The 26,137-nt window shown below is 30.4% G+C and overlaps 2 protein-coding genes across 11 annotated transcripts in view; one reads left to right on the plus strand and one right to left on the minus strand.

Moving 5' to 3' along the window:
• The first annotated feature begins 288 nt into the window (after positions 1-288).
• Positions 289-24,044, plus strand: LOC124426152 (torso-like protein). 9 transcript variants are annotated; one of them, XM_046967493.1, is made up of 4 exons: positions 289-866; positions 16,588-16,668; positions 20,609-21,285; positions 22,175-24,044. In XM_046967493.1, exons 2-4 carry the CDS (start codon positions 16,659-16,661, stop codon positions 22,568-22,570), a joined length of 1,083 nt encoding a protein of 360 aa, XP_046823449.1. In that variant the 5' UTR covers positions 289-866; positions 16,588-16,658; the 3' UTR covers positions 22,571-24,044. The 9 variants fall into 9 exon arrangements, with proteins under 9 accessions (XP_046823449.1, XP_046823452.1, XP_046823451.1 ...); XM_046967496.1 differs by having other exon boundaries at positions 16,588-16,664; XM_046967495.1 differs by having other exon boundaries at positions 16,588-16,660.
• The window catches only part of LOC124426151 (tetratricopeptide repeat protein 5-like), a 4,942-nt gene continuing 1,660 nt past the window's right edge, over positions 22,856-26,137 (minus strand). For both annotated transcript variants that reach the window (XM_046967491.1, XM_046967492.1), the window contains 7 exons: positions 25,822-26,137; positions 25,503-25,745; positions 25,384-25,437; positions 25,110-25,295; positions 24,762-24,934; positions 24,541-24,685; positions 22,856-24,469 (listed from right to left, as the gene is read on the minus strand). The exon at positions 25,822-26,137 is cut by the window's right edge and continues 35 nt beyond it. In XM_046967491.1, the coding sequence (XP_046823447.1) occupies positions 24,350-24,469; positions 24,541-24,685; positions 24,762-24,934; positions 25,110-25,295; positions 25,384-25,437; positions 25,503-25,745; positions 25,822-26,137 (1,237 nt within the window). In that variant the 3' untranslated portion in view covers positions 22,856-24,349. The remainder of the gene's footprint in view (positions 24,470-24,540; positions 24,686-24,761; positions 24,935-25,109; positions 25,296-25,383; positions 25,438-25,502; positions 25,746-25,821) is intronic.

A 26,137-nucleotide genomic window follows, 5' to 3' on the forward strand; every position in this document is an offset into this window, starting at 1 on the left:
AAGATATATCCTTTTTTCCACACTTATATATATTAGATCAAACGATCAGGTAAAAAAGATCGATATTAATCATTCAAGAATACGAGGCCATTTCATGGAACTGATTTGCATTGAAGTTTTCGTTCAAAGCTCGAAAAAGATTAGAATTTTTTGTATAATAGAATTGAGGCTGGCACTAAGGAAGAAAACTGTAGACCCCACCCGCATGGTTTTCTCATATGTATAGACTCGCAGTCACTAAGTATAGTCGTTTGTGATAGTAGTGGCGCTAACTCGCGCGAGTGAACGAGCGAACGAGCGAAGGAAGGAACACGCTCTCGGTGAAGTCGCCGATTCGAATATCCGTCGCAGTCGTGGATGCTCAGTCGAAGCAGCGGGATCGAGAGCAGGAGAGGCGAACAAACCGCGATCGCGATCGATCGCGATCGATCGATATTTTCTGGTGTCCCGTGTCGATTTTACTATTGGACAGTGATATAAGGTGCTATTGGAAATTTCGAAAGATCTTCCTTCCTTTATCGTGATATATCTTCAAAAAATTGATCAAATGATTTATCATTGATCTTTATATCGAAAAACAAGCTGATTTTGTGTTTGTAAATAAATAAATATAGTTTTAATAGTGATCTCTGGGTAATCTTTGATATTATTGAATTACCATTCAAATCGACTTGAAAGATATCGATCTTTGGAGGAGGATCTATGAAGTTACGATTCATCAAATAAACACGCTTTCAAGTTTACAACGAGATGATTGCTACTTAGAAAATCATTTAAAGCTATCGTACGATTAAAATTTTTCTTAGTGACGAAAGAGATAGCAATCAAAGCGTTAATTGGAAATGGAGAAACCTTGAATTTACCAGGTACGATTAAAAACAATTATATCTTTTATGCTTTAATGATATTTTACGTTTACGAGATATTCGAGATGTTATCATCGTTATATGAATATTTATGTTAAAAAATATCTTGCCAATTGTCGTGGGGCGTGATATTCTCGTTATAAATATCACACTAAACCGAGAAGAACAATCGTAAACTGGTAGAGGGCCGTTTATGCAATATCGATATCTGCACAGAATTTTCTTTTATTCTCTGAAAGCAGTTACGTGCACGATATCGTGAAATTTCGCTCGTATCAAGTCGTACCTCATTGATTCCCCCTTTTTTTTTTGTATCTCGTGTTCGCCATACCGTATCGATATTTCTTGTCGGGCAACTGATAATTATTATTTAAATACCAATATATCAAAGCCGGAAGTGTTACTATTTTCGAGAGTTTCTTGCTTCTATTTCGTTGCCATTTACATTTTTTTCTAAAAGTTTTTCTTTAAAAAGTATCTGAAAGAAAATAACTTAAAAAATATTTGAAAGTTAAAGCATTACAATCTCAAGGAGACCTGATATTTTAAAGAAGTACTTGAAAAAGAATCTTGATTAAAGTAAAAAAAAAAGTGAACATTTTTTTAATTCTTCCATATATTCAAATATTCATAAATCAAATGAGAGAGACACAGAGAGAGAGAGAGAGAGAGAGAGAGACAGACAGAGTTTGTTGGACACTTCGTTTGGATATACTTTATCATTTATTTTCGAAGTCAATATAATCGAATAAAAAATTGAATTATGTATTTCTCGTAGTACATTTTTCCACAAAGAATTATATATGAACGGTTGTGCTTGTTGGAAAGCCCGTTCGAAGAAACTTGTCTTTGTCCAAAGAGCAACGAGTAATTTACTCTCATCTCACGTCCTGGTTGCACGTCAGTGACGAATTCCGAAATACTTCCGGCGCGCTGACGTTTCTTCAGAAAATTGGAAGTATCTAAGTATCTACTTCGTAGGATCCAGGAGAAAAGACGACCCGTTTTAACTCAGCTTGTAGTTAGATTCGATTAGAATATATTTGAAAAAAAAAAAAATAAAATAAAATAAAATATGTTGGATCGTTGGTATTTATTACCGAGAGTTATTAAACGTTTTTAATTGGATAAACTCTATTTAATTATATACGGATATTAATATTAAATATTAAATACCAATAGAAGATTAAATTTCTATTTTGTGGATTAGCTTAGGTTTGGTGGTAAAATTTTTAACAACCAATTTTCGATATAGTCGAATTGAATTAATAATCGTCAGTGGATAAATCGAATCTAATCTCTCCTATAGTGGCTTGCTAAACTGGGCTTCTATTCAAGAAGAGAAGTTATCGTCTATAATAAATATATATGTGTGTAAAAGGCACGTGTAAACTCGTTGCTCCAATATTGCATGTCGGCTTACTCAACGTGTTATTCAACCTCGCACATATACCAAAAGCCGGATTACGTAGCGCAGCTTCCATCGAGATCCTGCCTGGGATTAATGCACGGAAATCGCAAGCCGTGTACGCCTTGTCTGTTCCTGAAATTCGTAACGAACCTTTAAATACGATTATCCATACTCGAATTATATACTTCTTTCGTAATCAAAAATTACGGAATCGGTCTTCTTTATGACTATACTTTTGAATACGTTTTAATGTAGGTACTTTAATTAAAACGACAATATTTTTTAAGTATAAATAACAATATTTATTCCATTTGTTAAATGATCATCGACGATAAGTTTTTCAGAACCGACATTCTACATATATATACATATATACATATATGTATATACAAACAGGATAAAAGCTATTGTCTTTATTGTCTCATATACTTGATACTGTCACTTGTATTATGTAAGATAAATTTGGTGATATAAGTCGCCGAGGAATTTTTATTCCAACAATTCACATACTCTATAATTTTATCTTATCAACAAATTGATAAGTTGGTATTAAAAAAAAAATAAAAAAAGAAAAAAAATACTGGAAACAAAAAAAAAGGAATTGATTATACTTATTTGAGAAAGAAAAGGGAATACCTATTTTATATTTAACCTTTTATTACGATCGACCTTGATAAAGTATGAAAGGGAAAAACGAAAATATTTAGCAGAAGTTGCCAGGATAACACGGACATAAGCGTAACTGAAAGTAAGATTGCGGCATTACAGCCTTGTACTCATTGCAGTTAAGGAACCAGGTTGTCTGTTACAATTACTGTCGAGATACGGTGCGATCCTCAAATAACTACCGAGCGCAATATCCTTTTTTCTTTCTTTTTTTTTTTTTTTTTTTTTTTTTTTGTTATATTTAGAGTATAAAGAATAATTAACTCATTATTCAGATAAGATAAATTTCACACAAGTATGAGAAATATTTGAGATAGGTAGGTAGATGAGTAAAATGAGTTAACGGTACTCGGCTGATACCTGATTTGTCACGTGCTTCATTTCTAGATGAAATTATATAATACCAGTGAGAAAGTTCTGCTTTAAATGAATCATTCGTTACAGGAAAAGCAATGATCATTAATGAAAGGGAGAAAGTTTAAATCGAAACGATAATTTTCCTAAGAGGATGTTCAATAATTTTTTTCTTTTTTTTTTCGCGATTATTTATAAAAATAAATTTCACATTTCTGATTTAATTATACGAATGATTTCCAACATAAAAATATTTGTAAATAATATTGAATCAAAATATTATCGATGATATTGTATAATTTCGAACTTTTAATCTCATTTCACTCAACAAAGGAGTACATCTTTACGAAGCAAATCTTTAAATAATTTGTATTAATATCCTAATAAAGATAAACATTCCGTTTGTTTCAGAACATTAAAAAGAAAAATCTATACATCCGATTATTTAATATATCGTGATTATATTTTATTCAATCAGTGATGAATGAAAATTGCTCTATCTTTAAACGAGCTTGTTTCGAGACGCCGGTTTAAATAAGGTGTCGAGGAGATACGGCTCGTAATCGTGCTCGATATTTCTTCCTTCTTTTTCTTCTTTTTCTTCCTCTTCTTTTTTTTCATCTAAAAGGACCAAATACAGTAATGTAGGCCAAGGTAAATCGAACAAAAAAATTATACGAATTTATATAACAGAATTTATCACGATAGAAAATATTAAACCATAAAGAACACATGATCCTTAATATTTTTTTTTTTTAAATAAATAATGTGATGCAAAAACATTTCCTGATTTTCAAAAATTGTTTCTATTTTTTGTGTAATTAACTATAAAAATCTTTAAATTTATTTGAATTTAAATTTACTTTAAATTACTTTAAATATACTTAAAAATTTTAAATTTACTATAAAAAAAAAGATTAATGTCAGAAATTATTTGCAAATAATTGAATTAGAAATAATTATTTCCTTTTAAAATTTTACATTTCATCTTATTCAATCAATCCGATGAGAAAGTAAATTGAATAAAGGTATTAAAAACTGATCATTCCATTTGAATGCGTAGTAATTAATTTGTTATGCTTTTATTTGAATCTTTTTAGAGACTCTTACATCGAAGGAAATTAGATTCTCGCGCAAATCTTAAACTAAGGAATCTTAAAAAAGGATTACGTTAATTAACGATTTGCATGGAACAACCGAAAGATTGTTCGAAGGGAAATGAAGTCAAAAGGAGTGGCGTATAAGTTAGGAGCCGGTAGCAAGAAATCATGTGGTAGTCAGCATTCAGAAATATCTTTGTTCGAAGTAGCACCTGTAGACAAAGAGAGATCCAATCATGTAACTAATAATCGTTTAACCTTTCGTTAGTCATGGTTAACGATATCTACGATCTTTCTTGTAATATCATTTCAATATTCATCGTAAATATAAATTTGCGTTATGATGAAAAATCTGAACTTTTACGGATAATGAGAATATTATAAGAATAAAACTATCGTTTAATTTATTTTTATCTTACGATAATTACATTACGAAACTATAAATATATATAACGATATCTAATCAATACTCTTTTTGTATCTATGTAAATTCTTATAATCGTTAGATCTTGTTTAATCTAAATAACATTCTCTTGAGAATATTTTCTTTCTTTTTTTCCTGTTCTTTCCTTTTGGAAAAGAGATCTTAGTGACGAATACTGAGTAAAATATGAGAGAAATGAGAATGGTTGTTCTCCGGTTATGAGTCAGCTCGGTCGAACAAGTTCTAACATACACCATTTTCAGGTTACGCTCTTGTATGACCTAACGTCGAATGATCGCGATCTATCATTCGTTTCACGAGGCATACATGCGAGACTCGCAGGTGCAAACACAATTACGAGCTCGTGCCGTACAACCCAAACACCTGGTGAACCGATCTCGCGCTTTGAGAAACGAGAAAGAGTATCGTGTTGGTTTGCGCTTAGTGCAACATTTAAAACTTATCTATTCGACTTTTCGTCACGTTTATCAATCCTATCGTTAAAGCCGTACTTTCACGTATGGTGTTTCTTCTACACGCTCGATTCGTTACGCTAAGGACTCTCATGCTTGCTTGCTTGCTTGCTTGCTTGGTTGCTCGCTTGTGTCGTTGTCTTCGTAACAATTAGAACAAAAAGTATTCGACGTAAGACACGTGCGAATACGAGCGAACACGAGTGACCGTCCTTACACCATTTACCCACATTTTCAACCAGGAATATACTTTACTGCTAATAATAGTAGCCGTATGATCGAGAGTAACGAATCCAATGTCTTAACTGATTAAAACATTTATGATTTATAAATCTTATTATTTGTATCCTGGTTTATGTATTCTTTGTCATTTTTTTTCCTTTCTTTGTCTTTTTTTTCTCTTTCTTTCTTTTCTTGTCTTTTTTTTCTCTTTTTCTTCTTTTACAAAAAATAGCTATCACTGAAAATATTTCTCTCTTTAATCATTATACTTATATAAGTATATTCTATCGGTCTAAGTTTTCAAGTTAACCTTTCTAATTATATATATATTCTTGATCTTTGCATATTAATTTTATATTTTGTCAGTGTATTCAAATCGTTAATATCTTACGTTTGTCTATTTGTAAAAATATAAATATAATTTTTAAAAATTGTAATATATAAATACGATAAAATGTTTGTGTAATCGTGTTAAGTAACAATCAATTCGTTTTGAAACCGTATTAAGAGAATTCGTTCTTTTTTTTTTTTAAGATAAATCTACATATAAAATAAATCGAGTGAAAATGAAAATTTAACGGATATCGATAGGAACATAGACAAAAAAACTATAGATCGAGGTCGGTCGTGCGAATGATTTTTCTTCGATATCAAGGTGAGAAATAATACCTACTTAGAGCTCACGACATACAGAGTTAGAAACAGAGAGAAAGAAAGAAAAAGACATATGTCCTAAACAATAGTGAATGTACTCGTAATTCATTCGCTTATGCCACGTACATACGTTTTATGTATCATACCTCCTACCTCGTGTTCGATCTCATATATCCTTAATTCTTATGATCACCTATATCAGTGACCATGAATCAACCATAATCAAATTTTTCAAACTTTTTCACTTTCTGCATCATACGTTTTCAAGTATAATATGTATTCATGTCTAACATGAAAGAGGCGTATACGATTTGTAATGTTTTTGATTTTGACGTTTGACAGTTCTTTACGAAGGTTGTTCGTAGATACATCTATCTGTATCATACCTGATTATAGTAAATTTACCTAGATTGTTGAAAGTGAAATTGTTCCGTAGAAAAATAATATCTTTAAAGGATGATGAGAAGAACAATTCTTCTCTTTTTGTGTTGCAATCATTTTTCTGATTATTTCAGAGAAACATTATTGAGACGTTTCAACGGTCGTACAGAGATAGAACGTTAGAAGGTTATTAGTAATTTAGCACTATCTTGATACTTCATCGCCTTATACGCCTTAAGAGTTATCAGGCAAAAACGACACGTGCTTTTTTGATCACAGCTGCTGTTTGTAAATATATATAAGGAGAATATACCAGAAGTAAATAGTCATACATTTTCTATTGTTTATCATTTTATCATAACATAGTAATCGTTTCTCGTATTCTAGATAACACGTAGAAATTTAGATATGGTAAGTTCAATGTTCCCCACCATTGTATAACTTACATTGCTTTTATTATTTCACCATGATTCATCTTAAAAAAAAAGGAAAGTAAAATGATGATAAGAACATTGATTCAAGTGAATTGCTTAATCTTTGATAAAGATTTCACAGGCACAAGAATTCTGTTACACAAATTTATTTAACACGTATGGATAAATAGTTAAACGGGTATTTTTAATATTCATTCGAGAATTCCAAAGAAATTAATCGAATCGACTATTAAATCATTGACCGAGAAAGATTACAGGATCGATGCACTTTCCTCGAAAGAATCTTCGAAAGAACCAAGATTTCTTACAGATGAAGTAAAAGAAGAAGCGATGGTGGTAATGGTACTTACGAAATCAAGTACATATATATATATATATATATATATATATATATATATATATACACACACACATAAATACATTCCCAATGAAAACGTGACTCCTCGGCCGAGATCCCGTGATTGACTCCTCATGCGGCACGAGATTTCTGTCTCTTTTTAAATTCTCCCTTTCCAATTTCTTCTCTCTTTCTATCACCCGAAGAAACATGTCGTAATGTTCGGCTTACCAACTCATGAGAAGAACAACGCATTCTCTTCTTTCATCGGTGTAGAGATTCGCTCGATTCGCAGCACGTTGCGATGCAACGTTTGCCATCTCGTTAAATGTCATGCGGTTTTATCAGAAAGGACTTGCACGCGGTTAATGATCAATGCGTACAATTTCTCTCTATTTGTGTGCGTATGAATGTGTCTCTATGCGTGTTTTTGTTTGTTTATTTTCTTTTTTTTTGTATTTATTTTTTGTGTTGCTTTTTTTTTACTTTGCTAATAATAGACCTCACATGATACGACTGAATCGAGAACGAAGCTAGCGAAGATGATTAAAGGTCGAAACTAGCTTTGACATTAGATAGATACTTATGTATTTTTATGTACTTATCATTTACCGACGACCGCTACTAAACTCCGTTGTTATTTCTTCAAAGAACGAGTTTAAATGCCGAGTACTCGTTTACGTTCTAAGCACGTACCAAAAGTCGAAAGGGGAGTGCTGTGAATTATAACGAAAGAAACGAGAGAAAAGCTTTCTTAGCACGTTAGACGAAACATGGTAATGGGATGGGGGAGGGTATGGTAAGGGCGATGCATTGAAAGTTAAAAAGCATCTTTTACTGAGTATTGTTTCGAACGTTTTTAAGTCGAATATCAAAATGTTATAAGAGAAATAGTTAACTAAATATTACATTGAAAATGTAATACTATAAAAAAAACTATTTAGAGACATCAAAAGAAAAAAAAAAAAAAAGAAAAAAGAATATATATATTCTTGAAAAATTCAAATAATATCTACAAAAATACGAGGAATATTTTGACAAAAAAAAATATATATATATATTTACGTATGCAAATATTTTCTTTGAATTAGTGATGAACAAAGGATTATAAAAAATAGTGGCACATGCGATGAAGCTTCAAATGGTATGATCGAACAATAAGTTATCCAAGGAAAGGGAAGACACGCATCGTCGATTTCAAGTCCGTTCAAATATCGCAAAAAAAAAAAAGAAAACATTCTCACTCGTGCATAAATTACAAAGGCTAGTGGTTTCCTCCTCTTTCTTCTTTCTCTTCTTCTTGCCTTATGTTTTCCTGCGGAAACTCGCACGTTGTTATCTTACCGCACGAAATTATTGCATCCTGTCGAAGGACAGTAGGAGGACGTCGCGTAAGGAAATCACGCAAGAAGGTGAACTCGATTTGGATCGCAAATCTCGAGAATCCTTCCTTTTGTCGCATGAGCTATTCGCATGATTACATTAGATTCTCGTCGTTTAGATAAAGCACATCAACTTTTTCTGCGAATGAATTTTTATAAAATAAAAAACGTCCTCTGATTTTTATTATTTTTTTGTTTTTTTTTTTTTTTTATAAAATAATATTATGAAAAGTTATCGAATACGGGATATCGTTTCGTTTCATTATTTAAAAATAGTTCTTAAAAAAATCAATCGACATGAGAAAAATAAATAAAATGATCACTTGATTCAATTATTTGTTATTAAAAATTGATCACGTTGATATTTAAAAGAATCGAATTTATGAACTTAAAAGAATCCACGGGAACGACTTGATCTTAAACAACAGAAACGTATATTTATCGTATCTCAGCAAATGCCAGACGGAATTCATGCAAATAACAAGGAGAGGACCGCTCGGTTCTTTCTCGAAATATGCATAATAAAGATTTGCAAGTTTAATCAAGAAATTCCATTATTGTTTGGATAATTTCGTATATAAAAATAATAAAATATAGAATAAATTTATATAAAAAAAAAGAATATATATATATATATATATATATATATATATATATATATATATATGTATAAAGGAAAAACTTTTCATACTGCCATTTAAATTTCAAAATCATTGACGTCATAACAAAGTTCATAACGAAATTCGATTTCGAAAGAAGTTTAAATAAATTTTTGTTATTTCCATAATTTTTTAGGTTTCAAGAATAAAAAAATTGCATGAAAATTAATGAAGCATATTCCCATCCTAGTAATAAAAAGATGACAAGAGATAAAATGTAATTAAAATGGTCGTAGGAGTTTATTCAATATCCCTCCTAGAGTTAAGCATTTTGTTAGGCCTAACAATGAATCATAAAGTCAACGATCAACTGGAGAAATATCAGGTCTGATTGTGAGACAACATCTGCTTGGTTAAAACGTTTCCCACGCGTTCCTCAACAAATGGCGGGTGTGAAGGAAAGGCAAAGAAACCGCAACTTTATTAAACCTAACATAAGTGTATTCACAAACGAACGAACGTTGATGTAACTTATACAATTTTCTCGCCGATGTTTTGTCACTTTCTTTCTAGAATTTATATATACGACCACGTTAAATTATTCGTCTGGAAAATGTTTTATTTTTTCCAATAAAAATTTTCATAAAATAATATGTCTGGCAAGTTTTAATATATACGATATACATTTAATGTGAATCAATCTTACTTGAATGCCTCTGTTACAATTTTCTTCGTTTAAATCTATAAAGTTCTTATCTTCCATTTGTACAAATACATATATCATTTACATCAAATTTATCTTTAGCGAAATATGACGGCTATTATTTGAAATTTATTTAAACAACATATATACGTTCTAATTCAACCGTATTCTTGTTGTCGTAGGATATATTGTTCGTGACAGGATATTCTTGATCTTCGCCTTTATAACCTTCGCCATAAATATATGTTACGTTTCCTCTGAGATCTAAAAAAGAAAAAGAAAAATGAAAAAAAAAACAAGAAAAGAAAAGAAAACAACATCATAATAAGCCTTGAATTATAATCGCATATTCATTTAATAATTAAACAAATATATGCAAATAATAGGACGAAGATAAACAGAGGTTGACATTGATAGAATTGGCATTGATAATTTTTTTTGTTAAATTCTCATTAATTTTGATGTTTTAGATTTGAATATTAATTAACTTTAATAAATAGCCACTATTGACCATAAGAAATTGCTTTCGTTGAATCGTAAATATGAACATTCGATATTACCTCTTAATAAATCAATATTCTATTACTAATATTAGCATGTTCCTTTTTCTGAAACCTGCTATTGAATGAACAAAAAATAATCTTTCTTCACGTACATACGTAAAACTAACGCAATTGATTAACATTGCGTGCGTCAGAAAAGTGAGCAACCTTGGTCTTCAGGATGTAGATTTGAAATCAACTTGCGATAAATTGGCTCATACTTTCGAACAAGTAGAATCATTGATGAATTTTTATTTTAATTTTTTATTAAAGGGTATATTTGATCAAAGATCATTTGTACAATCTGTTAATTTCATATAATATTTAAAATAGAAGATAAATAGGAATCGATTAGGAACGAATAGAAATCATTTTTACAAAATGATGCGATAATATCAAATACATATTTTTCTTGAAAATTTCTTGTTTCTCATATTCATATATTGAAAAAAGTTTGAAATTTTTTTTTTTTATATAAACAAAGAAGAAAGTTCCTTCTATTATCATCATTTTTATAAAAATGGAGCGTCATATTCACAGAATTGTATTATAAATTTACAAGATAGTATATATATATATTTTTATATATATATATATTTATGAAAACCAGTTTATCTGTGCATTTATATGCATCCACACACATAACATCTGAAAGAATGGCTGGGAATAAAAATCAAATGAACTTGTTTAAAGATAATCATCTACTGGCTTTCTCATGAAACTTATACACCAATTTATCGTAAGTTATCATAGAAATTGAGTCGAGAACGTAGAAGTAAAAAAATTTAATGAAGTATATATATATATATATATATATATATATATATATATACTTTATAATATAGAATATGTACTATATATACATGTATATGTATATAATATTATAAAGTTTGTTTTTTTATAAAAGCAATTGAAAAAAATGTTATGTAATTTCATTTTGTATATATTTTATAGCTGTCATATTTTTTATAAATACTTTACACGCGAATAAAAAAATTGCGAAAAAAATCGAATATCGGTCAAGTAAATAGGACATAATTAAAATCGGTTGAAAATTTACCATCGTCGGCAGATCGAATTTTCGTAATTCGATGAATGGATGACGTTATTGGCTTGGAAAATAACTTTAAAAATGGTGCGTAAGCAAAAATTTTCTCTGTAAGGATCTGAGAAAATAAAAGGTAAGTAATCTCATGGAACGTTTCTACAGTAATGCAAATAGTAAAGGCCGGTAGTCGATTTACGCTTTATCGATACCTACAAATCCTTCTTGAGAAGGAAATAAATCACTTTGAACGCAGATAGTTATGGTGTTTCCATTCGAGTCAATTTCTAATCGATTTAAACGTCAATCCTCGTCGATTTCGAAATAAATCAAGCTTCTAAGTAATTATTTAAAATATATCTCATGAAAATTATTAAAAGAAACAAATATACTATATGACTTTATTCAAAGAAATTTTTTTTCTAACCTTAGCTGTTATTAAAAAGCCATCGACGTATCGTAAAAGTAAAATTGCATATTTTTTGTTTTTTAATCCATCTATCTTCTTTTTTACGCCAAACAATATTTCACATCATTCGCTCTGTGTATATCACGTATCTACGTTTTAAAAATAATAATTTACATTATTTCAAAAATAAAAAAAAAATAAAAAGAAGAAAAAAAAAGAAAAATCTCTCAATTCTCGAAAGTATAAAAAGATTCGCAAAAAGTAGTTATCAGAATTTGTAGTAACGTTGATACGGTAAGTAAATACTCGAACGCGTAACGAGACGAACGACGAAATTAGGAGATCGATTTGACCAAGGACTATGAAATAAAAAAATGAAAAAAAAAAAAAATGAAAAAATAAAAGGAAAAAAGACCGAGCATACCTAAAAACATATATAAATACATATACATACATATCCATACATATATGTATTTCACGTTTCACATCGTTCGATTCGTTGCGAATTGGTGCAACGAGTATGCATTTGGTGCAACGAGCGTATCGTTGATTGGGACGGCAACGTTGCTGGGAGAGCTCACGCGTTATCTTTTAGTGTCTTGTAACAAGCGTTCAGTCAGTGACCCATAACAATTAGTGTCGATGGGTAGGGAGATAGACAGATAGATAGATAGAGAGAGAGAGAGAGAGAGAGAGAGAGAGAGAGAGAGAGAGAGAGAGAGAGAGAGATAGAGAGAGAGAGAGAAAAAGAGATAGAGAAAGAGAGAGAGAAAAAGCTTTTACATTGAATTAGAGAAGGGGAGGGACGATTGACGGAAATGGAATAAAGCTGCTTGATCCGGTAGGATAAATTGGTTCCTTAACCCTAAAGATATAATTCGTAAAAATCAATCAACAAGATCGATTAAAGTCAATTTCGGTATTATAAATTGTTCGTTCGAAAATTATTTTTCATTTTTGTTAAATTCGTAATAATACAAAGGACAAGACGTTTTTAATTAATTGTAAAAGATTGCGGTTTAAATGAGAACGTTTAACGGTGTTTTCTATTCATTTCTAGTTTTCTAAACGATAATGCTTGTTGATAATAGAGACACGCTCTGGATAAGAAGTCGCCTTCATGTCGATCTTTCGTTCGTCGTGCAGCAATCTAGTAACAAAGTCAACGTACTAACGAATAATAACGAAACATCATCGAATACGTTATTATCAATGTGAATAAACTAAACTATTTATTCCAGTATGTTCAATTTAAATGAATTTTTCATTCGAATTATTTTTTTTCTTTTTCTTTTTTTTTTTTGTTTTAAATTCTTATCATCGATTCAAACTGTTTGGTAATAATGACTAAACATAAACGCATCTGTTCTTTTGTATCTTAAATTATGTAAATAGGTCGCCTAATTAAATTTCATTGAAGCGTGAAGATGTTACAAATGTGAATGCAGTTAAGCCTATTTTTTTTCTGTAACTTTCTAACGAATATATATACATAGATAAAGACACACACATTATTACGTGACTTGTATTCTTATATATTTTCTCTCTATTTTCTATAACTAATATTATTTTTCTAGCATAACTTATAAGGCATGTTATAATGATAGACAATAACGAACATAATGAGACACTTCTTGATGTGTCTCTCGTGCGACATATTTCATATATGTATGTAATGTTTTACTTATGCGATATTCCATGACATCGGGATCATCGAAACTTCGTTCTCGATGTGACTTCAAGCAAAATATCGATTTGACTTGTGTATGTGTGTATGCATAATGAGACACTTCTTGATATGTCCTCGTGCGACATATTTCATATATGTATGTAATGTTTTACTTATGCGATATTCCATGACATCGGGATCATCGAAACTTCGTTCTCGATGTGACTTTAAGCAAAATATCGATTAGAGTTGTGTATGTGTGTATGCGTGTGCATGTGTCTTAATAATTTGTTTGCTATCTTTATTAAATTATTTTATTAGTACAATTATATTTCTATCATAAAAAGTTCTAATTAGTACTAAGCAGTTAAACATTATTACAAATAATGGTTAAAAAACAAATTTAAGAATATATATATATATATATATATATATATTTATTTATTTATTTATTTTGTCTTAATACGACTAGGTAAACAAATAACACAAAATTAGAAGTTTAATTATTTTTTGCAATCATTATTTAAAAGTTTTAATTGAAGATTTGATACAGAGTATTAGACATATTTAAATAATAAAATAATTTATATATCGTTCCTTCACTAATTATTATTTTATATAACAATATTACGATTATTTTGATAAATGTTACATACACCCACACACACACACACACAGACGTTTATTTTTATTTATAGTTTCGAAAGATTATGGTTCGTTAGCGAAGTGAAACGTCGATAAGCTACTAAATGAAAAGAGAAAAGAAAAATACATAAAAGGTAAAGATCTGCGTAGATGGAAAATGGTTTATAGTTCTCCCTCTTCCTGTGTTTAATAGGCAACTCAATGCCCCTTTTAACCATGAGAGTACTTAAGTAATTCTTTCCCATTGACCTCCGTACACAACTCGTATCTTGACGCTTCGCGACAAACGAATCACAACGTACATACGCTCAGTTATTATTTTCAATGGGGCTTCTTAACACCGCGAGAATTCCTTGCGGATCGAGATATAAAAAAAGTATTTTATAACCATATAGGATATCTTATCGAGTCATCGACGAACTTCACTTTTTGGAATTTCTATGACATTTCTACGTCTTTTGTCGCAACAATTTTAAAGGTAAATTATTAAACCATTTTTATACATTTCATTTAATCATATCTTAACCTCTATTTAATATTTGTTTAAAAAGATAATCGTGAAATTGACGATGCAATCATCAAAAAACGATAGACGATCGTTCGAAAAATAAAATCTAATTGAGATTAGATTAATTATTATTTTTTTTTAATGTACATATCGAATGGTTATTCAGAGTTATCGACAAATTTCAATTTATTTAATATAATTTAAAATCTTAAGGAAAAAGGATATATTAGATTGGAGAAAAAGAAATCTATTATTTTAATTTTTTTTTTTTATTTGACCCAAATCGGACAATCCGAAACATATTAAATAAAGTCTTGAAGTTCACGCAAAAATAATGGATTTCTTTTTCTCCAACTCAATATATTCTTAAAGATCTTTTTTGAATGAGTACATATATGTTGAATCATTTTTTAAATATTGTAAATATTATCGAAAAATATTGTCAATGCAATTTGTAATTTGTACAATGTAAATTGTAATTAATAGCATTGCCATTAACACTGAAAGTGTAAATAATAATGTCCTCGAATTAACACGTCAAAGAACTGGTATAGGTCTGAAAGCGAATAGCGAAAGTGGATCTAGTTCCTTCCGTTTTACTAATTTGGAGACTGTCATTTTCGATTTCACAGGCTTGTCGTCAATGCGGTTTAGTGAAATGGAAACTGTTAGGAATGAGGTCTAACATTAAATAAAAATTTATAATGATATCGAATAAAAACGTAATTTCATACAGATCGTTAGGTTTGAACGTTTAACAAAGAATATTACGTGCTAAACAATAAGAAATTTTGTGTTACGTATTAGAAGAGCAAAAAACAAACATTTAATAGCCGATGTTGAAACGAATAGAATAATTCTCATGAAATTCGATGATTGTCAGTAACTCGAAATATAATATACATTGTTTATACTCATTGTTCATAATTCAGCATTTACGAATATATCTGAGACATTTTATGTGAATTTATTGGACTACAATCGGAAACATCAGAAAGGACGTTATATGTCTTAAACCTTTTGCCGTAATCTCATGAATATGCATTATCACTTTCGTTTGTTGCGCATTGAATCTGGGTATGTGGAACGATCTTCCTTTCGAGATAAACCAACAAATAGAAGGAGCGTTACGTAAATTTCACTATATAGGCGCATTTTATCAATGTGGTATACCACAAGTACGTATCTCCCCTTTCGATAACTTCCTTGTATAAAAAGTTTCTGTAGAAAATTGTTTTCAATTAGGTCTATAAAAATGAAATAGAATATAATCCAATTTATCGATCTTCTTTTATCATCGAAAGATATTATATATAAAATGACAAAAGATTTTTAAATATCGTTTCAATACCAATGTTCAAAGAAATTCAATTATTAGATCGATCCAAAAAATATATATTGAAATTATATATAATGTTACATAATAGTGCAACATCGATCAGAAGTGCACTACTCAAAACGTAATGCACGATTATCGGTCATAAAAGGTCAGTAGGACAAAGAAGGGAGGAGTATTCGATAATGGCAAAGTTTATTCGATCTGGATCAATACCAAGTCAAATTAAATGATCTTTCGAAGAAATGACAAAATCGTATTAAGTAAAAGTGTTCTACAAAAGATATTTACTTTTAAATCGATTTTCGATTTTAACGATTTGAAACATTAAATAGAAAATTTGTACTCGTTTTACTAGTAATTATATCCTTTTCACTTTTGCATAGCGACGATTGGACAGTAAAAATCTTTCATTATTATTTTATAGCACAGATAATAACATCGCACAATTGGCTTTCGTGCTCGAAGGAAGAGGATTCAACGACTGTTCTTCTTCGTATGTATGTATGTATGTATGTACGTATATATATATATATATATATATATGTATGTATATATGTTAGTAGATGATTTTACGAGTGAACGGCAGAAAATGTAATATCCGGGACCGTTGCGACGATAAAAATGAAGCAAAAGGATCACTACGATGTTACATAAAATTGCTAACTTTTAACAAAATTATTTAAATAATATTTGACTTGTTCCAAGTATCAAAACAAAACAAAACAAAACAAAAAAGTAAAAGTGACCATTTTTGGATACATCTTCTTTCGCACAATTATATTTTACTTATAGTAAATTAAGTTAAAGGAATAGAAAAAGAATATTACTTTAATAAAATATAAAATTTAAGCGATCGAACATTATTTATCAACATTAACTTTTATAATTGTTGATAAGTATGCTTTCATTTTTTATGAGTTTTTCTTACTATTGGATGCTAAAGGAATCATTTTTTTTAACGATAACTTTTATTTAACATTACTTTAATACTCTTCATTAACGAAGATTATAAACGTTAGTAAATCTGATGCACAAGCAAGAGGTGCGTACAATGTGACGGATTTTAATTTTACTTTCACTCCCTTGAACTTTGCCCTCTTATGTATTTACTTAACATAAAACATTCAAACGTATTTAAATAATCATTCGTAAAACCATCCGATATTATTACATATAATTCGTTTAACCCTCTCTTTTCATATATCTTCTCTTTTGATAGAATCTTTTTGGATGAGAATCATTCAATGGAGAATCTTATTGACCTCGTCTTTGACTTGTTCTTGACATTTATCAGCAATTAATATTATAATACAGGTTTTGCATTGAATTTAAATGTAATAGGAAAATATATATTACCGTAAAACACGTCTCTTCTCTCGTCGAAGGACAACGATTTCCTTTTCGCGAGTTTTTGTCGATGATTTCTACAATTTGTTTGTCTTGCATCGCATCGGCTTATCGTCTCACCAATAGCCGTCTAATCGAAAAATAATATCGTTACACAAGAATGACGGAACGTTCGTTTATGCTCGAGCAAATAGAAAAAAGAAAAAATAATCGATTGCAACGGTACTAATATTCTAGGTCTAGGATAAATTATGTCTCTGTCTCGGTAATGTTATATTTTGACCGTGATCAACTTGATGTGTCATTGGATATATAATTTCGTAGACATCGCAATGTAAACATTTTCTCGAAGAACTCGATTTCTTTCGTAATATCCTCAATCGTTAAAATATTTACGCACGTGCTTCGATGTATTACATCTTGCTTACGTCACGGTATCAAATAGATATTAAATCATAAAATTTCTTAAATTTAATCGATATAAAATCGATATAAAAATTTAACAAATTAAAATTTAAGCACATTATATTATTATTATGTGATATGAATTATTATTGTGCGATATTATTAACGATAAACGATGTTAACTCATTTTAAATGTATTTTTATTTTTGCAAATAATCACATAGAAGCTTAGTTGTTATTTGTAATAATTTTATATTTGATTTATATAAAAAAAAAAAAAATTAGAACAAATGTATTACTATATTTTTAATGTGAGATATTAAAAAGCAACAAATACGTCTTTGTATAGTCCAAGCCACCAAGCCACTTTCTGTGATAGGCTATCGCGAATAATCGTGTATTGGTCATCCAGAAGTCATCGAGGCAAGACGAACTCGTCGTAGCGCTTAGTGATAGCTAGCTAGCTGGCTAGTTAGCTTGGAAGAAGTCCAGGGCTGCGTGCATGACCTTCACATATTCTCGCGTTACGTGCACGTATACCTATATTTTTCTTGGGATCGTCGAACTTTCTTATAGAAAGATTCAATGATAATAATATTAAAAATACTTTTATTTATATTATCGCTATTCAAATTTTACGGAACAAATTAATTTTATTTCATTAACGATTTTTAAAAGATTCTCAAGTCTATTCATAAATTATTCATGAATAAATTGTCATAACTCAAAAGAAATCGATTATTATTAAATATTCAAATTTATCGTATTCGAATTGCCACGCATTTCGCTTAGACGTAATACACACACACACATATAACTACCTAATCCATTATTTTCAATTGATGTCCCATGATATCTGTCGATAAGGAGCACAGATAGAAGCTTGTATTTCCGAATTATAAATTAATAAGCTTGGAGACGCTCGAATAATTTATGGCGCCATAAAGCGTAGTTATAGTTCCAAGGAACGATCAATCGGACAATGCACTTGTACGGAAATGCGTAGATACATACACACACACATACACATATATATGTGTACATAGATATGTATTGTATTATGCACTAGATGTATCGTCACCTGGTGAAGTATTCAAGTGAGTGACATCGATTGTATTGTGTATTCGCTTGAATTATATTTCGCCTATCTGTTTCTATTATATAAGACTTTCTATCAATGCCATCATCGATTCCATTGAATTAACTCGAAGGATACGATAGAGTTAAATGTTCGATTGATTAAAGTCAGGGCCTTTTTCTGATATCATTAATCAATCATCACGGTCATGGTAAATTCATATTAGTTTAAATCTAAATTAAATTCTAATGTAAGCGATAAAGGAATTGAATGATGAACGTCTATGAGAGTATAAAAAAAAATTAGAACAGATCAAAAAATCAAATACAATAGGAATCAATAATTTATGCAACAATGATCATTAATTACGCAAAAAGTAAAGAAAAGAAAGAAAACGAAGAATTTTTTTCTCATCGATTTGTAGAAAATACTATAACGTTATAGTTGGAAAATATTTATTCTAGTCATGGCTACGTTCTCAGAGAATCATGGAAACGAGACGGATGCACGTTGCCAGTTTGTAGAGGTTGAAAGAAGTCCAGAGTTTGCTGTTAACCTTCCTTCGAAGATCAGCGAAATGCGAGAAGGAGTAAAACGAAGAAAGAAAGAGGGATATACAAAAAGAAAAAAGATACGTATAAGCATGGGGAAGCCCTCGCGAAGCAAACTTGTCGTTGAGTAAAACAGGTGGGGATGAAGGCCGTTGGCTCCGTTCGTGGCAAATGCCTCGACAACGTACCTAGACCTACATAAACAAGATAACGAGTTTACCAGTCGTTTCTACATATATACATGCATACGAGTGCACATTGCAGCACATTGGAAAAGCTGAAGATGCAACTGACATGGTGTAACGAAGCTCGCTCAATCTTCCGCTCTTAGATCGTTGCTTTTTACTCCCTAGACTCTTCTCTGTTTTTCTTGCTTGCTTGTACCAAGAAGAACCTTAGTGCAAACTCGTCGATGTTGTACGATCGACGTTTTCTTTTACCATCTAAAAAAAAAATAAAAAAGAAAAGAAAAAGAAAAAACCATTTTCATTTAATCGATCTTTCGAAAATGTCTAATTGATCAGCAATGTTAAATCAATCATAGATAATACTATATTTTTTCATTATTTAATTTTAAATCAAAGAAAGCACATTAATTTTGATAACGATATCTCATGTGAGCAAACTAGCATACATTATTCGCAAAACTAGCATACATTATAAAACACAACACAATTAAAATGGTAACAGTTGTGCAAGAAAATTGCCAATAGTGGATGTACTTAAATAAATATTTCAAGACAAAGAAACAAAGAATATTTTTGAAGATAATGCATCATAAACTTCTGTCAATAGTAAATAATGGATTTTACTCTTAATCTTATCTCTATTGCGTTAGCTCAACAAAGACATGAAATCTCTTAATCGTTATTAACATTTCCGAAGGAATTGAAATCTTCGATAAAACGGACATTTAATTAATTCGTTTCTGTTAATTTTGTCGAATCAACATATTAAAGTTCTAGTCTCTATATTAAATGTGATATAACAACAATGAAAAAAGAGAAAAAAAATTGAACGAGTCCTTTTAAACGATTGTATAATGATGATAAATTTTATTTCAGATAGGACCATTTTCGGTGTCGATCCTCGCGAGATGTGGACGAGCAGGAGCATGGGTCTCCTGATAACGACAATGATCGTTCTGATTGGCGATCGAACGACGAATTCTCAAAAGCCTCGTCTTGGTGGTGCCGTAAATGTCTTCACTCGCTACGGTTACCTCAGCATCAGTATGAGGGTTGTGCCGCGTAACGACACAGACACTTGGATATTCCGCGAGCCAACTTTGGATGTCTTTAGGAATCCAATGGCGATGCCACCGAATCAATTACAGCAAGGAAAATCTATGACAAGCGTATTCGATGGTGATTTTCACATGGAATTTTGTGACAACGTAAGACAACTCCTACAGGCATACTTCCGTGATTTCGCTTTCGAGAAATTAGAAAGACCCTGGCGAGCGTTCACTGGCAGTTGGTCCAAGGCCGCCATAGCTAGGCATCTTGGTATCAACTCGTCTTTCATCGGTGGTGATTATTGTTATGTCCTTGTACGGGTCGCCAGATTTCGAGATAATCAGAAATTAGTTGCCACTGCTGAATCTTTACTCCTTGATGAAGTTGTACTCAGGGAAACAGAAAACGTCACAGTTGGTGATACCTTTAGTGTCGTTAATTTCATCAGGAATTATGGCTCTCATTATATCGCTTCTTATATCACTGGAAATTCACTCTATCAGGTGAGATCTCTTATTTTTATCGATCGTTTAAGTCATCATTTTTTTTTAAGCAATTCGTAAAATGAATTAAGTACTTAGTTCTCTTTCTTTCTTTTTTTTTATTACTTTTATTAAGACAACATTGAAGATAATTTATGAAGACAACATTCATGAAGATAATGTAGTAAAGTTTTTTTAATTTAAAACCCATTTCTATTTGTAATCGTACACACTTACTTTCTTTTTAATAAATAATAAGGTCAACGTTATCGGATTCAGTTTGCAAATGATAATGTCTAAAAAACAATATAGTACCTTTCTCTCAATTTATTTCTCAACGCTCGACCTCGTCAATTCTCGCGAGAGGAAACTACTTTTATCCGATCATGCCATTCTATAGTTATTGAAACGAAATTACCTATCCGTATAGACCTTGCAAGAGAGAAAGAGAGAGAAAGAGAGAGAAAGAGAGAGAAAGAGAGAGAGAAAGAGAAAAAGAGAGAGAGAGAGAGAGAAAGAGAGAAAGAAAATGACCGCCCGCTATGGTAGTAAGGGAACAATTACCATTGTTCTTAGAAATGTATGTACACATATACGTAGAATAATCATTGATAATTAGTATCGATTAGATCTAAATATGCATCATTGGTTCTCCCACATTGTTTCTTCGAAATTAAAGAACTCTATACTCGAAGTGTACATAGGAATTATGTAATAAATTAAGATTTTCGATTTATATAATCCTTATTTATTTTTTTTTTGGAGACTAACGGAAACGAAAACACTTTCATTTAATAATTAAAAGTGCTTTTTTATCAATTGAATTGTCAAAGTTACGATATCGAATTTCAATTCATTCTACTACTCCTGAGTTCAATAAATTCTGAAATAAATTCTTTTTTTTTTTCAGGTATTTGTTTATACCCCTCAAGTATATCTACGTATAAAAGAACGTTTGAAAACAAGGGGTGTCTCGGAGCTTTCGACCTTGGAACTGAACAATTATTTCTCACCTTGGTACGCTGAACACATGGGTGCCATACAATCCGCTAGTGGTAATCGTTCAGTAGAAGCTTGGGCTGTCGAGAGACTCCGAGTACAGTATTACATCTTCTCGTATGCTAGCTTGCTGAAGCTTCATGGTGATGCGGCCTTGCTTAGACAATTGGATGGCTTGCTCGGAAACGAGGCACTATTACAACTCCAACTTCGTACCTTGGCGCCAGTTTTTAAGAATTCGAAGAGACGCGAGTGGTTCCTAGAAGTGATCGACAATTATTTTAAGCTTTGGGAAGTGAACATGTGAAGAGATGATCAAATTGCGACTCGACGAGAATGCTACGTCGTAAAGAAAAAAGAAAAAAGAAAAAAGAAAAAAGAAAAAAAAAAGAAGAAAGAAGTTTCGTTTCATTGTGATTCGCGTCCAAGTTAAGGACGTTAGAGGAATATGGTGGTACGATCTTCGAGATGATTCGGCTGATGATCGAAAACCGGTTCGGTGATTCCATGGATTTCCTCTTTGATTAAACGTTCCTGGAAGCCGTACTAAACTATATATTACGTACACTTTTCACGTATTTAGCCCAAACTGTTATTGTTATAAATAAGTATTTATTATTATAATCGTTAATAGAAAACATTTTTATACAAAAAGTTTTTCATATATCACAAGCGTTATTCAATAAGATCTCTGATCGGAAAACGCACTGATTGGAACGCGTTATATAGAAAATCGATCCATCGAATTAATATTTTCATCGTGATTTTCTTGAATAAGAAGGAACGAAAGTGAGTTCAATTAGTAATGAATCAATCGCACTCGATGGATTGCTTCTAAATTTAAAGATTTATAGACATAACGCGTTGCACATTATAACAGGATATTTTCTGTTAAATAAAACAGCGGCGTTTTCCGTTTGATTATTTACCTTAATTCATTTGATATTAGGATTAAATTATCTGACGTAATTCGTTTTACGATTACACATGTTGGACGGTAATGATGATAATTGTTATCGTCGTTATTTTTGTTTTTTTTCTTTATATACGTATATATATAAATATATATATATACAAGAGAAAAACTTATTCTATTGGCACGATGAACCTACTGGGGGTTAGATATTAGAAAACAATGCGAACTTTATGATTTTACGCAGTTTTCTATTATTATACACGATCATTGCCGGATTGAATATGTTTTTATCGAAATTTGATCGTATTATATTATAGTATTTTAAATGATAAAAAAACGCTATTAACGCGTATCACTTCGTATATTGTGCTCTTTAAAAAGTATTTCGATAAAAGACTTGTATATATTGTTTATCGGTAGAATTATTTGTTGTACGTTTATCATACATAGATGGGTCAAGTTAAACTTATGCAAACTGTATAATTGTATCGACTCGATATTCAGATTGTCTTTAGAATATTGTGCTTTAAAATTTTTTCTCCGGTTACGGACAATGAAAGTATCTATACGTATATATTTTCTATAAAGAGTATCACTATTAATTGACATCTATAACAAGAAAGAAAAAAAATACTTTCAAATATTGCAAAGTGACGTGCTTCTTATATCACACATATATTCAACGCCATTGATTATAGAACTCGGAGCTCACTGTGTTTTTTACCATGTAATCAGTGAACATTCTTAATACGATACAACATGATAATACAATAACTTAGTGTAACATAAACATATCAAACATGTTTTCAAGAGTCTTCAACAATCAACGTAAATAATAGACTGAAAATACATCCTATAATACAAATACCATATGAGTAACTCTCTATTTTAAATGAAATGGATGTTTGTGCTAAAGTAATCCATCAAAAGTCTATAGTAAGTAAAGTTTCAACGTGCAACAGCACGAAAATAATCAAATTGTATAAAACTCGTTATAAACTAATTAGAATCTTATTTACCGCAATATTGAAAATGATTACTCGCAAAGATCTTTTTTGCAAGCTTTTTCTAATACCATCTTATTTTTTTTATACAGTTAAATAAAATTATATGATAATGCGGTAATTAACATCCATGAAACTATTTCGATATTTGCTTTAAAAATTTATCTCAGTCGGTCTTTTTAAAGGTATGTAGCTTAACTCCAGCTTGTTGTTCAATACCCAATTTTTTTCCATTAACAACTAATATGATAGGTGTTTCAACGCGTATAGATTTGAAATCAAAATCCTAAAAAAATATATAAATATTGATTATATCTATAATATTAAAAATTTAATCGATTTATAAAAAATACTAACATTGTTCATGTAAGAAAACTTGTGATGTATCACAAAAGGCTCTGGAATAGCGACCGAATCACCTACCGTAACTCCTCGGCCCTTAGCTAAATTATATAGCGTAACGGCAATACACGTTTTCTCATGGTCAACAAGACAAAATGCACTAAAAAAGTAAGTATAAAATTTATAACATTATTTAAATAGAAAATATTTATTTTATATTTAATAGAAATACTTACAAAGGGACACAATCGGAATCTTGAATCCAGGATACTACTTTTCCAAGTACAACTTTCTCTCTATTCACTCCAAGCACTATGCTTTTCAATGAAGTTAAATCTAACTTTATAGATTTTTCACCAAATGTAAATGATCCACCTTTATATGGCCCTAAGTGTTTAGCATCCAATGCCTGCAGTTAATTACAACCCTATAAATTTGTATATACACTGCTTATATACACATGCTTTATGTGTATATATAAAATGAAACTACCTCAGTGTTACATGCATGATAAATAATATCAAATTAGCTATTAACAAGATAATATTTAAGAATATGTATTTTCCAAATAATTTTTTAAATACCCTAATCATTTGATAAAGCCTTTTAGGTTTAACACGCCCATTTGTATTTACTAAATTTTGCACATCTTTTAAATATTGTAACAGTTCATCTCTTTTATTGCATGGGGTTTCCCATGTAGGATCCAATGACATTGCTCTTTCAAACGAATTTAATGCTTGATCATATTCCTCTTGATATTTTAATGCCTAAAATTGATTTTAAAAGATAATTACAAGTAGATATTAAGAGATATATCATAAAAATATAATCAAATGTATAATTACAAATACTTACAATAGCTTTGTTATAAAATAAGTCTGGATTACTTCTTGCTACAATATCTTTTTCCTGAAGATGGAGAGCGAGAAAATAAGAGTAACTTTATAATATTATTACCTATTATTATTACTTACTGCTTGTGCATATGCTGACATACAAAGACGTAAAATATTTGGACTTTGTGCTATTGTAAAAAAAGATGACAAATAAGCATTTCCTAATATTGCCCAAGAGGTACCATCGGTTGTATCTAAACTGACAGAGTCTTTAGCATATTCAACGCCTTGTTGAATATTTTGTGCACGTTGTTCTGTGGTTGAAGTTGGTTCTTGTCTTAGTACCATAGATAGATTACGTAAAGATACTTTATTTTTACCCTATACAAATAATATAAATATAAATCATATAATAGAAATGATTATATTAAAGTATATTTTATTTTAAGAAACATACATGAGATAAAGCACCGACAAAACAATTTTTAGCCTGTTGAATGTCATCATTTTTCCAATAACATTCTCCTAATTCATTCCAGGCTTCGGTTAAATTTGGTTCTAATTTTACAGCCTTACTCAAAAGTTCTTCAGCTTGAGGGATATAACGATCTACAACATTTAAAGCCTTCCCTTTCAAATAATAATACTTTGCCCGGCTACCATCTATTTCATAACCTTTACATTCATCGAATTTACTAATAGTTTCTTTCATTTCTTTCTCCACATCACTGTTTTTTCTAATAGCTTCTTTAATTAGATGATTTTCAAAATAA

The sequence above is a fragment of the Vespa crabro genome, chromosome 8, assembly GCF_910589235.1.
Source record: "Vespa crabro chromosome 8, iyVesCrab1.2, whole genome shotgun sequence".
NCBI lineage: Eukaryota > Metazoa > Arthropoda > Insecta > Hymenoptera > Vespidae > Vespa > Vespa crabro.

Coding starts and splice junctions, on each gene's coding strand:
- LOC124426152 (XM_046967493.1), top strand. Junction 21,286..22,174: donor CTGGAAATTCACTCTATCAG/GTGAGATCTCTT, acceptor TTTTTTTTTCAG/GTATTTGTTTATACCCCTCA.